The 11,616-nt window shown below is 52.9% G+C and overlaps 5 protein-coding genes across 6 annotated transcripts; 3 read left to right on the top strand and 2 right to left on the bottom strand.

Annotated features, from left to right (window-relative positions):
* Positions 1-882: 882 nt before the first annotated feature.
* LMH87_007514 (uncharacterized protein) lies at positions 883-1,473 on the bottom strand (the record flags this gene model as incomplete). The annotated part of the gene is made up of 1 exon (XM_056192618.1): positions 883-1,473. The coding sequence occupies one exon, from the start codon at positions 1,471-1,473 to the stop codon at positions 883-885; it is 591 nt and encodes a 196-aa protein (XP_056060821.1).
* Positions 1,474-2,807: 1,334 nt separating this feature from the next.
* On the bottom strand, positions 2,808-4,536 carry LMH87_007513 (uncharacterized protein; the record flags this gene model as incomplete). The annotated part of the gene is made up of 2 exons (XM_056192617.1): positions 2,808-2,895; positions 4,361-4,536. 2 exons carry the CDS (start codon positions 4,534-4,536, stop codon positions 2,808-2,810), a joined length of 264 nt encoding a protein of 87 aa, XP_056060820.1.
* Positions 4,537-5,257: 721 nt separating this feature from the next.
* LMH87_007512 (uncharacterized protein) lies at positions 5,258-6,526 on the top strand (the record flags this gene model as incomplete). 2 transcript variants are annotated; one of them, XM_056192615.1, is made up of 1 exon in its annotated part: positions 5,258-6,526. In XM_056192615.1, the coding sequence occupies one exon, from the start codon at positions 5,258-5,260 to the stop codon at positions 6,524-6,526; it is 1,269 nt and encodes a 422-aa protein (XP_056060819.1). The 2 variants fall into 2 exon arrangements, with proteins under 2 accessions (XP_056060819.1, XP_056060818.1); XM_056192616.1 differs by having other exon boundaries at positions 5,270-6,526.
* A 1,435-nt stretch (positions 6,527-7,961) lies between these two features.
* Positions 7,962-9,204, top strand: LMH87_007511 (uncharacterized protein; the record flags this gene model as incomplete). The annotated part of the gene is made up of 3 exons (XM_056192614.1): positions 7,962-8,156; positions 8,229-8,631; positions 8,690-9,204. 3 exons carry the CDS (start codon positions 7,962-7,964, stop codon positions 9,202-9,204), a joined length of 1,113 nt encoding a protein of 370 aa, XP_056060817.1.
* Positions 9,205-10,009: 805 nt separating this feature from the next.
* LMH87_007510 (uncharacterized protein) lies at positions 10,010-11,305 on the top strand (the record flags this gene model as incomplete). The annotated part of the gene is made up of 3 exons (XM_056192613.1): positions 10,010-10,026; positions 10,108-10,778; positions 10,830-11,305. The coding sequence occupies 3 exons, from the start codon at positions 10,010-10,012 to the stop codon at positions 11,303-11,305; spliced, it is 1,164 nt and encodes a 387-aa protein (XP_056060816.1).
* Positions 11,306-11,616: the final 311 nt, after the last annotated feature.

Here is an 11,616-nt window from a genome sequence, read left to right as displayed (position 1 = left end):
TCATCTTGGCCCATCCAACAGGGATAGAGACAAGAAACGAGAGCCTCGATTGTTCAACAGAGGCAAGTATTGTGATCATTCCGCATCTCGGTAATCTCCTTTCGAACACAATTTCACGGGCAGCCGATCTGTCGCCATTGACGGCGGTCCAGATGTAGGTGATGTTACAGCGCTTCCCCCGTTGTAATGTAAACGTTCCGGGGGCAACCTGGGCCTCTGGGGCGTCCGGGGCTTGTGGGCACTGGAGAAAGGCCTGGAGCAGCACGTGCGCCGCTGAACCTGCCTACCTATCCACTGTGCCACTCCAAATTAACCTTGTACCTGGTGGCCCGACAGTTGGCACCTGGCTTTCCACCAAAATGGCCCAGTCAAGGCTGCGTTAACTTATTAATTTACAGTTTTACGGAAGTCGGCAATTGACCAAGCAAGCAGTAAAGTAGCCGGCAGGTCTAGAGGTGTTCGTCGTAGAGGTAGGTGGCCTAAATCCGCCGTCCCCCGCCACGGATGTAGATAATCCCTATACACGCACACGATGGTGACGATACTGTGGAGTTGAGATTGGAAGTCCCATCCTGCCAACTAACTAGTACTTAAAGTCCACGTCGAGTCTTGGAGATGACTCGGCGTCCTCCTGGGGTTGCCTTGTTGAGCTTCTGTAGATTCCAGGTCTCATACTCACACGACAAAAATTTTAAGACCAAGAAAATGTAGAAATGACCATTGTTGTTAATCGTTATCAAGTACACCACGCTATTATATGCGGACCCAAACCCAAGTAATCACACCACCAGTTCCCGTCTAGCTATCATACAGAGCACCGCATTGTGCATCATTCCTCTGTTTGCCCCATTCTATTTCATTCTCGTATGTCTTCACTGCCCCTTAGTTCTTCTTGCAGCGCGTGCGACTGACCGTTTGTTCTTTGTCTTCGTTCTGCTCCGGATCGGCCCCGAGCTCCGCGCACACAGGCAGCAGCGTCACCGTGATGCACGCCTCCGGTACGCTGCCGGTCGACATCTCTACCGACAGACCGTACGGCAGCTTTCTGTCGCAAACCATGTATTGGCCTGGTCCGAGCATTAAGTCGCCCCGTTCGAAAATCACACGCACGCCCTCCGTGCCCGGGCCGTACTGCAGAATGGCGCTCGACAGGTTGGCGTCATCGGGGCTGCGCACCGTGTGCCAGCTCTGCGCGTACCGGCCAAAACCTGTCACGATGGTGCCGCGCGCGGCCCAAATGTCGGTGTCGGTGCCGTTGGTGTGGAACGTGGAGGCTTCGTCATGCAGTGCGGGCGTCACCATGTCCATGCCCGCACCAATGTGGACGCCCACGATGTACTTGTTGTGGATGGGCGGCGTAAAGTCTTTAGTGAGGTCCGTGACTTGGACCTGTAGCTTAAAGGCATCGGCGTAGGTGGGTAGAGGAGAGGCGGTGGTGAGGGCAGCCAGGCCGAGAGCGACGAAGGAATACATGATGATTATTAGTGTGTGCTTGGTGCTGGTGATTGAAGCGCGTGTAGGAAACCTGTAGCTTGTAGGTGAATCAGGGGCGATGATGCTAAAGAGGCTGGTTTTGATGATAGAATTTCAAATTTTGAACCACACAGGGTTCACCGCCTCTATTTATCTCTTCTGCGACACGAACAAAAAGGTCTCTGGTCAATATCCCAACCCAGTTGCCCGAGCACAGATCTTGGGCTAGTGCTCCAGGCTGGGAGCTACGTCACAAAACCTCGTACCGACGATGCAGGCGAGGCAGGGTCTCGCTAGATCGACCGACTCTGCCCTTGCCCAACCTGCTCAAGGAAGTCGCCGAAGGGCACTTTTGGCAACTAGACTCCAGAATACGAGATTTGCTTTGCTTCGCCCACATGGATCGGGGCGTTTCGCTGTGCACTACCAGCCCTAAACCAAGCAATGAATGCGATGATATTGGTGAATTTCGATGGGATAAAAATAGACAACGAGGACAGCTGCTTCATAGTCCAATCTCGTCTTCGATGAGCTTGTTTGCCAGTTTGCTTCTGCGCGCCCCTCGAGTCAATCGTATCGCTTCAAGGGTGACACTGGTGAGAAGGAAGCAGCGTTGCATCGGACAGTGGCGGTGGTCACGGACTCAGGGCACACGTCATATACCTACTGGGATGCTACCATGATGATGGCCGCTAGAAACAAAATCGTTCAAGACGACCGCCAAGCTTTATTTCCGGCTTGAGGTCACCAAAATTCAGGGTTATGGGGTCCGTACTGCCGGTCTCCAGCGCCAGACCAGTAGACGACTTTCTCTCCATCGCGACGTGCTGTGCAACCTGCCAGCTACTCACTAACGTAGCGGCTGAGACATGCGGCAGCCTATTTTTAGCATGATGCCATCCTGCCGACCAACTGCGCTCGCACGAGAGCCCTTTGCTACGTAAAAAAAACATCGGGAGGATGCTCAGGCTCCGTAAGAGGTGCGTTATTGGGCACAAAACGCTGCCCGAACTGTTTATTCGAACAACAGAAAGCCGTGAGGGTGGTTGCAGCGACGGACTCGCGACTGTTATTGCTTGCCCCAGGCTACCACTGCGTTGCGGGATTGTGGCAACAAGAGCTCCTCTGCCCCTGAGCTACGGCGATTGCTCTTCGCCGTAGAACAAAGAGCTTTGACGTGGTACAACATGAACATTGGAGTCTTCGGGCTCTTGTGTAAGCTGCCATGAGAAGCAAGGACACATTTTTCCCGCATTAGTTTATTTACCAATGACTTTCAAACCTGAATCCTACTAACACTGCAAGGAAAATGACCAGTGAAGGATCCTGCAGCCTCATAGCGCGCGGTGAAATAGGCCACGTAAACAAGATGGAGAAATGAAAGTGAGGGTGGAAACCCAAAATAAAAGCGAATCATTCGCACTGCCCCAAAACAGTAAGAATTTCCCGTCGAAAACCAGACTGGCAGTGCATCAAGGTGGTGACGCAGCATACCTAGATACAGAAAACCTCAAGATTGAGTCTGGTTTACAGGGTGCTAGTTTAGCGTCAAATACAATCCTGCAAGATCTGTCTCTTTCGTGACCTAGTCGTCTGTGGTCATCAACCCCGTGGTAAGGTCACTGATTAGTATCTGGGGAGGGTGCAATGAAAGTGTAATGTCAATAGCCTTGGTTTCTGTTATATTGGAGAACTGACTGTGAAGGAGAGAACAAGAGGCAAACTAGCTAGATCCTAGTAGGCAGCTGCCACAAAAGCTGGTTCAAGTGGGTCTCTGCCAGTCCGTGGTTGCTCACAACCCTACGAGATGAATTCTTACTACCATTCGCGAAGCTCGCCTCCAGGGCCGGTGAAACCTGGGGAAATCCAAGGCTTTGCATTCCTGCTCGCTTCCATGACTCGCTCCTCATCAATCTCAATACCGAGTCCAGGTCCTGTCGTGAGATTTACGAAGCCATTGTCAATATCCCAAATTTTAGGGTTCTTGATATAAGTTAGTAGATCATACCCGCCTAGATTGTAGTGAATACCAAGGCTCATTTCCTGGATGGCAAAGTTCGGCGTTGCCGCATCCACCTGTATACATGCCGCCAGCGCAATCGGTCCCAGCGGACAGTGCGGCGCAATTGGCACGTCGTATGCCTCCGCCATGGCCGCGATCCTTCGCAGCTCCGAAATGCCGCCAACATGGCACGTGTCCGGCTGGAGAATGTCTACGCAGTTCCCCTCCAGGAAGGGCTTGACATCCCACCGTGAGTGCAACCGCTCACCCAGCGCAATTGGAACCGTCGTCAGCCCCGCAAGTGCCTTGTACCCTTCCACATGCTCCGGGAGCAGCGGTTCCTCGATAAACATGGGTCGGTGCGGCGTGAGCGCGGCTGCCAGCTGCTTCGACATCGGCCGGTGGGCTCGCCCGTGGAAGTCAACGCCGACATCCATGCCGAGCGCGCGGACGGTGCGGACACGTTCGACGCAGCTGTCCAGCGCAGAGGGCGAGTCTAGCCATCCAAGGTCGTCGGTGCCGTTCATTTTGACGGCAGTGAATCCTTGTGATTTTCGCGTGAGCGCGGCCGTCTCAACATCTTGGGGGCGGTCGCCACCGATCCAGGCGTAAACTTTGATCTTGTTGCGTAGTTTGCCACCGAGAAGGTCGTAAATGGGGACTCTGAGCTTACGTGCTGGAAGGGTCAGCCAGTGAGAGTTAGTTGACCAGGTTCTGAGTTACCTTTCAGGTCCCAGAGAGCAATGTCCAGCCCGGACAGAGCGCTCATGAAAACGGGCCCTCCGCGATAAAAGGTCTTCCGCCACGAGAGCTGCCATATGTGCTCAATGTCGCTGCAAGCCAGTTAGACAATAATCTCTTATGAACAAGTATTACGATGCATACTCTGCTTCAAATCCGACATATTGAGCTATCCATGCATCAAGGCATCCTTCCACTGCCTGTGTGTGCCCCTCTAGAGACGCCTCGCCCCAGCCTATGTTGCCTGCGTCGTCGGTGATTTTGACAAAGAGCCAGCGTGGGGGTACCCTAAAGTACTTGATTTCTGCAATCTTGCCCATTATGGCGCAGAAGGTGTACAACCGAGAATATTCGAAAGTGAGTGGACGAGAAAGAAATTAACTGCGTTGTGTTCATTTGAGATGCCGTGATATCTTTGAGCCTAATGTGGTGTTAATGTGCCCCGCGAGGCCCTGGACCCGGACATTGCCCCTGATCCAAAGTGTCAACGGGTCCTGTTCCGATTTCGGACACCTCGTCGCTGGCAGCTCCGCGCGGGGGTTCCGTCGACAGCAGGCGGCCGAATACCTATTTCAAGAGGCCAGCAAAAAGGATGCTGAGGGCTGTTAGCTTTAGTAAAAAAAAGGAGACAATAAGAAAAAGTAGAAAAAAAAAAAAAAAAAAAAAGGGAGTATGAGCACATAGGGAGGGGGGCTGGGGGCACACGCGTTCAAAATAAATAAGCCACTTTTTCTATTTCTTCAAAGATGTGTTTCTCTTACTGCCTATTTACTATTCTGACATTGTAGTACGTTACTAGTACAACAGAGAAGCACGTTTCATTATACCGCGTAGATCTTGTTCATACATCGCTTTTTACTTCCTTTTCTGGAGCCTCGTCATTCGTGTGTGGTCTTGCGCCCCACGCGAACGGACCTCGGCAGAGGAACTTGCCATCGACGACTCCTCACTTCTCTGCATAACTTGTGAGGTTTATTGCGGTTTACTTTTTCGTTTCATTTGGAAGAGGTCCTTTGCAGATGCGTACTTAGCGCGAAAGTCATGCATTCACGAATGATACTGAAGCCGCCGGTCGCTTGGGCCTTTCGACCACGGCGACCAATCCTGCAAAAGCAGATACAAGCATCCCAATCTCAGCAGCGTTTCTCATCATCCAAGAGGCTTCCACTTAGTGGAGTGACAGTGGTGAGCCTCGAGCAGGCCATTGCAGCGCCGTTCTGCACGCGGCAGCTTGCTGACCACGGCGCTCGCGTGATCAAGATCGAGAGGCCGGTCGTGGGTGATTTTGCCCGAAACTACGACACGCGCGCTAATGGCCTGTCCTCTCATTTCTTATGGACCAATAGAGCCAAGGAGAGCCTGGCGTTGGATCTCAAAAACCCACGAGATCTGGCGGCCGTTAAGACGATTATCCGAAGCGCCGATGTACTGGTACAAAATCTCATACCCGGAGCGACAGGGCGCATGGGCCTTTCCTACAAAGACCTGTGCAATGAAAACCCACGTCTGATTGTCTGCGATATTTCTGGATATGGCTCCAATGGCCCTTATCAAGACAAGAAGGCGTACGACCTGCTAATCCAGAGCGAGGCGGGCTTCCTTTCCGTGACAGGAGGTCCCGACGAGCCTGCAAAGGCAGGTATTTCTATTGCCGACATTGCGTCTGGCATGTATGCATACACCAATATTCTCACAGCGCTGATCGAGCGCGGTCAAACAGGCAAAGGCAAGCGTATCGACATTTCCATGCTGGAGAGCATGGTGGAGTGGATGAACTTTCCTCTGTACTACTCGATGAATGATCAGCCAGTGGTCCCACGCACTGGACTTACGCATGCCACGGTCTATCCATACGGGCCATTCGACACAGCCGGAGGTGAATCAGTCATGTTTGGTGTGCAAAATGAGCGGGAGTGGTTACTTCTGTGCCGCGATGTTCTCGGCGACGAGTCCATTGCCAAAGATGAGCGCTTCATCAGCAATTCGCTGCGCAGTCAGAACCGCGAACCGCTGCGAGCTATCATCTGCGACAAACTCTCTAAGCATAGTGCTGCTGAAGTGCTGGAGAAGCTTGATACGGTCGGCATTGCCAATGCCAAGGTGAACGACATGCATGATGTCTGGAAGCATCCTCAGCTGCTGGCCAGGGGAAGATGGGCAGAGATGGAAACGCCGGCTGGTTCTGTGCCTACCTTGCTACCTCCTGGAATAAATGATGCAGGTGATACGAGACTTGATGCTGTCCCAGCGGTAGGACAGCACAACCAAAGCTTATTTACCGAATTCGGCATTCCACGAGAAGATGATTAGATTATTGTTACGAAAGGAATGACGAGAACTATCTGAGGAATCTGATACGATACGCCACTCGGAGTTCCCAGACCCTGCGCATACAAAGCCCTTCTTTATATAAGTTCAAGTCTTCAATGCAGCACCGCCTCTGGCCCCGAAGCAGACTAAAATGGGGCCTCCTGGACTCACGGCTCAATCTAGTCCTTGAACGTCCTATTTACCTGATGCAACGCATGCTTAAGGCGAGAAAACGGCTGTGTGAAAATACGCCTATCGGCGCCCCTGCTAGCAGTGAATAACTATCCGATGCCGGCCTTATGGGTATATTGTACGTGGTCACGGCGAGGTCAGTCCAGACCCTTTGCGAGCTGGACGGATGGACTACATAGCTGGTGCGTTACGGGTCTACGTCGCGCGACCGCGGTTGGCAGTCTTCGTACATTACCCAGCTCGGCCGAACAATGAAGTTCTCGAATAAACTTGGTCCATGCCTTCGACAGCTGTGGGCGCTGAGCAGTCAGCTATACAAATTACGCTGATTTTTGTGAGCATGTGACAACGCGTCCCCAAAACCAAGAGCCTCGAACATCACATGCGCGCATGATAGACCATGCCGCCACGAGCCACACTATGTTCTCAACAGGTCTGAAGACTAGCGAATAATTATCGAGCTCTTTTGTAAGACATGGTCATTTTCTCTGCTGCGTGTACAGCTTCCTTTCCTTTGTGTCCTAAGGAAAAGTACTCCGTGCCATCTTTAGTCCTTGTCCATCTACCCTGCGTCTGTGAATGCGTATTGAACCGGGAAATGATCTCGCGTAAGCAGAGTACCTTTGCACTGAGAGTTGAATAATACAAATTGGACTGAATTCTCGTATCGCGCTCGACTTGCCAATATTGTTCTAGGAGGCTGTTGGCTTGCACTCAATTCGGAAGGCGAAATCACGGCATTCGAATTGTCCTCGAATTAGACGCCGGAGATGCCATGTTCTCGCGAGATCTCTCCAAGCGAGCCATTGAGCCGAAACATTAGGACTGTAAGTAGCAAGCGTGGTGAGACGATCCATTCTCGGAGCGTCGGAGTGGACGCCTAACCGACACTGTCCTGCCACATTAGGAATCTTGGTGCGCTTCGCCGCAATGACGCGAGATCATCGACAGAGCGATTGCCGCCTTGGGATAAGAGACTTGAGAAAGAATTGCACTTTTAACTTTCACTGAAGTCCACTGAAAAAAAAGGGAAGATGCTGATGGTAGTATTATCTACCTGCTTCAATGGGTTTAGTTGCAATGAACAAGACAGCGCAAGCCTATCGGCAGTTGACGAGACTGAAGAATCCATATTACCATGATTCTGTATAAATGAGAGCAGTTTGATCAGACAACTATTGCGATTGGCATAATATTTGCTGCAACTGCCCTCCACAAAACTCATCAAACCCCAGCTTCCACGATGAAGTCCCTTGTTGTCATCGCGCTTGCGGCCTCAGCCGTGGCTCTGCCTGCCGAGCCACAGGGTTACACCGTGAGCGTGTCCATCAGTTATAACGCCAATGCCAAGCCCAACCTGCAAGCTGCCATTTCTAGGTTGAATGCCAAGTACGGAAGCGCCAGTGCCAAGGCGGCGAATGACGACGGGGCCGGTAGCGTGATCACCACACCCACCAACGCAAACGATCGCGCCTACATCACGGAAGTGCAAATCGGAAGCCCGGGCTAGACCCTCAAGCTGGACTTCGACACGGGTTCCAGCGACCTGTGGGTATATAGCAACAATACCGAGGCAGGCATTGCCGGCGCGGACAACACTCTCTACCTTCCGGGCAACAGCTCCACTGCCCAGCTGGTCGATGGGGAAACCTGGTCTATCGGGTACGCCGATGGCTCTGACAGCAGCGGCGCCGTTTACCACGATATCGTTACGGTTGGTGGACTGTCTGTGCAGAACCAAGGCGTGGAGCCGGCGGTCAAGGCGTCCTCTGGCTTCAACGGTTCCGGCCTGCTAGGACTGGCCTACGACAAGGGTAACAGAGCGAAGCCACACCAGGAAAAGACATGGTTCTCCAACAACAAGAGCTCACTCAAAGCACCATTATTCACTGTTCGACTCAGGCACCACGCTGGTAGGTAGTTGTTGACAAACCAAAGACAGACCGTGACACTAACTGACCTGGTTCATAGACGGCTCGTACAACTTTGGCTACACTGACCAGTCACAGTACTCTGGCGATATTCTCTACACGCCGGCGTTTACTGACGATCTGGGCCATCGGCTCTTCAAAATAGAAGGCTATTCCGCTAGCAGCAGCGACATGGTTCAGGCAGCGTATAATGCCACCCTCGATACTGGCTCCTCGCTTTTCCTTGTTCCCGACTCCATCGCCAGGGCGTACTGGTCCAATGTCACAAAATCCACTTCCTTCGAGGACGGCAGCGGTACGCTAGTTTTCAATTACCCATGCAGCGAGACCGAAAACCTGCCCGACTTTACCGTGGGCATCAGCGGCAAGAGCATTACGGTCCCAGGGCATCTCGCCACCTACGCCACACTTGATAACGGCATTTGTGAGGGCGGCATTGCCGGCGGCGACCGCATTGCTCCAGACTTTGCCATCTTTGGCGACGTTTTCCTCAAGACCATCTTCACCATTTTTTATGACGGCAATGACCAAATTGGGTTCGCTATGGGTAAATGAGATTCTTCCGTTTCGCAGGATTATAGGATGAACTATAAAAGCTCTGGCCCGCGCCATGTCAGGCACGATTTCCAGATGCAGCTAGAGGGCGGACCATATACATAGGGTGAAAAAATGCCAACTGTCCTTACGCTCCTTCAAACCCGCTGTTAAAGATGAAAGGAGCAAGGACCAAGCTTTGAAAAAGCAGACAAAAATTTCGAGGACAGAAAGAAAGTCGAAGGGCTCGTGCATATTCGTGCATGGTCAACGCGCACGCTACCCGCATGCGCACTATGTCTGTCTCCGATCAGCTGCCCGAAGGGTTGCAGTGGCTGAAGAATGCAGCAGCTCTCTAGCCGGAGTTTAAATGGCCGTTTAGCTTGCGCGACCGCCGACCACCGACATCCCTAAATCTTTATAGTCTGCTACCATCCTAAACTGGCAGGTCAGGGCACCTGGTACCTCGCTGCCGAACCTTGCCATGGATTCGCATGGGCCGCGACTCCACCGCCACGAGTCCACATACGGCGAGGCGGCAGCCAATGTAGCAGGCCAGGGACTTGTTTATCCTAGTTAACTAACCTCTAGCTGAGGTAGCAGCTGGCGTTCCTTGCCCCTGTCAGCAGTCGTTTTTCAAGCCGCCATGGATGGGTATCCGTCCAGACAAAGGACCTTACTGGCTCTCTTTAGGCAGGTCGCTGACCAGATTTGGTCGGACCGCTCAGTGCCGTAATGTTCTTATGGTACAATGGAGAGCTGCAAGTGACGAGGCGCAATGGCCTCGGGAGTATAAAGCGCACGTCCTAGCACGAATTCATTGCCCATGCAGCTCCGCATTCTGTCAGTTGCTTGTTCATCCTGCAACAGTCTCGCGAGGCAGGCTCCTGGCCAAGCAGATTGCGTATTTCCCAAAATGCCTAGCATCGTGGCCATATTCAGCTTCGCTTCTCTGGCGAGCGCGATCGCCGTACGATCCGCGTCCATCCAGGGCGACAACGAGTTCTCCATTCCCGTGAAGTACAACCCCGACTTCAAGCCGCCTACGACTGGCCCGGATGGGGTGGTATTGCGTCGCGGCAACCCGGACCACGGCACCACGCCGGCGCATGACAGCCCGACACGGCCGGACCAGGAGTACTATGCCGAGATTGACGTGGGCACCCCGCCGCAAAAGATGAACCTTCTCTTCGATACAGGCTCGGCTGACCTGTGGCTGTTTGGCGCCGACGCCAAGGGGGCTATCGAGCAGGACCAGAACCGTTGGAACCACAACAAGAGCTCGACGGCGCGGCTCATCACCGGCGCGACCTGGGACATTCACTACGCAGACGGTTCGGGCGCCAACGGCACCGTGTACCACGACGTTGTGTCCGTCGCCGGTCTCAAGATCCGTGGCCAGGGCGTCGAGTACGCCAACGAGGTTTCGCCGCAGTACAGCGGCACTGACATTCTAGGCAGCCCGGTGTCGGGGATCGTCGGTTTTGCCTTTGACAAGAAGAACAAGGCCAAGCCACAGCAGAAGACGCCATTTTCCAACATGAAGAGCCACCTGGCCAGGCCCGTCTTCACAGTGGACCTTAAGCACCAAGCCGGTACGTTACTCGTACATGTCCTTAGTACATCGCAACTAACCCGTTTTACAGACGGCACCTTTGGCTTCGGGTTCATCGACGAGTCCAAGTACACTGGCCACTTGACCTACAGTAGTATCAACAGTGCTACCGGTTTCTGGACCTTTACCTCGCCAGGGTACGCGGTCAACAGCGGCGCTTTTATCGAATACAATATGACGGGCGTCATTGATACAGGCGGCTCCACATCAACGATCCCCAGCCCAGCGTTCAAGGCATACACAGATGCCATCGCCAACTACACAGAAAAGTTTGACTGCCGCACGCCGCTGCCCGATTTCCACTTTGGTGTCGGCAACAACAAGACGGTCAAGGTCGACGGCCTGCATCTCAAGCAGACCAACGAGGATGGCACTTGCCAGCTCAAGCTCTACGACGGCGGTGGCGGCAACTTTGCATTCTATGGCTCACCGTTCCTGGCAGGTGCCTATGTCGTTTTTGAGGATGGTGATGATGGTGCGCGCGTTGGCTGGGCCAACTCCGCGTGAGAATGAACTATATGGACCACAAAAGGTGTGATAGACTGTGTACATATGAGCATTTTGAAGGCTAGGAGATGGTTAGGGGCCTCCGTACATATCAAGACTGCCCAGTATATAACAAAACGTACACACGTATATGCTAACAGCAATGGTTTTCGAGTCCAGCCCTAAGGGCTATCGAACATGCAACACGACAACACAGCAGCAACCAGCTTCGAGCTGCACTAATTGAAACAAGAGCCGCAGCTAGGGGATAAGGTAAATGCCAGCAGTCGAGGCCGTCGCGGATTAGACTATGGTGGGGGGCTTTAATAGTA

The sequence above is a fragment of the Akanthomyces muscarius genome, chromosome 1 (genome assembly GCF_028009165.1).
Source record: "Akanthomyces muscarius strain Ve6 chromosome 1, whole genome shotgun sequence".
Taxonomy (NCBI): Eukaryota; Fungi; Ascomycota; class Sordariomycetes; order Hypocreales; family Cordycipitaceae; genus Akanthomyces; species Akanthomyces muscarius.
Note: the sequence above shows the minus strand (reverse complement) of the source record. Positions and strands in the feature narration are given on the sequence as shown.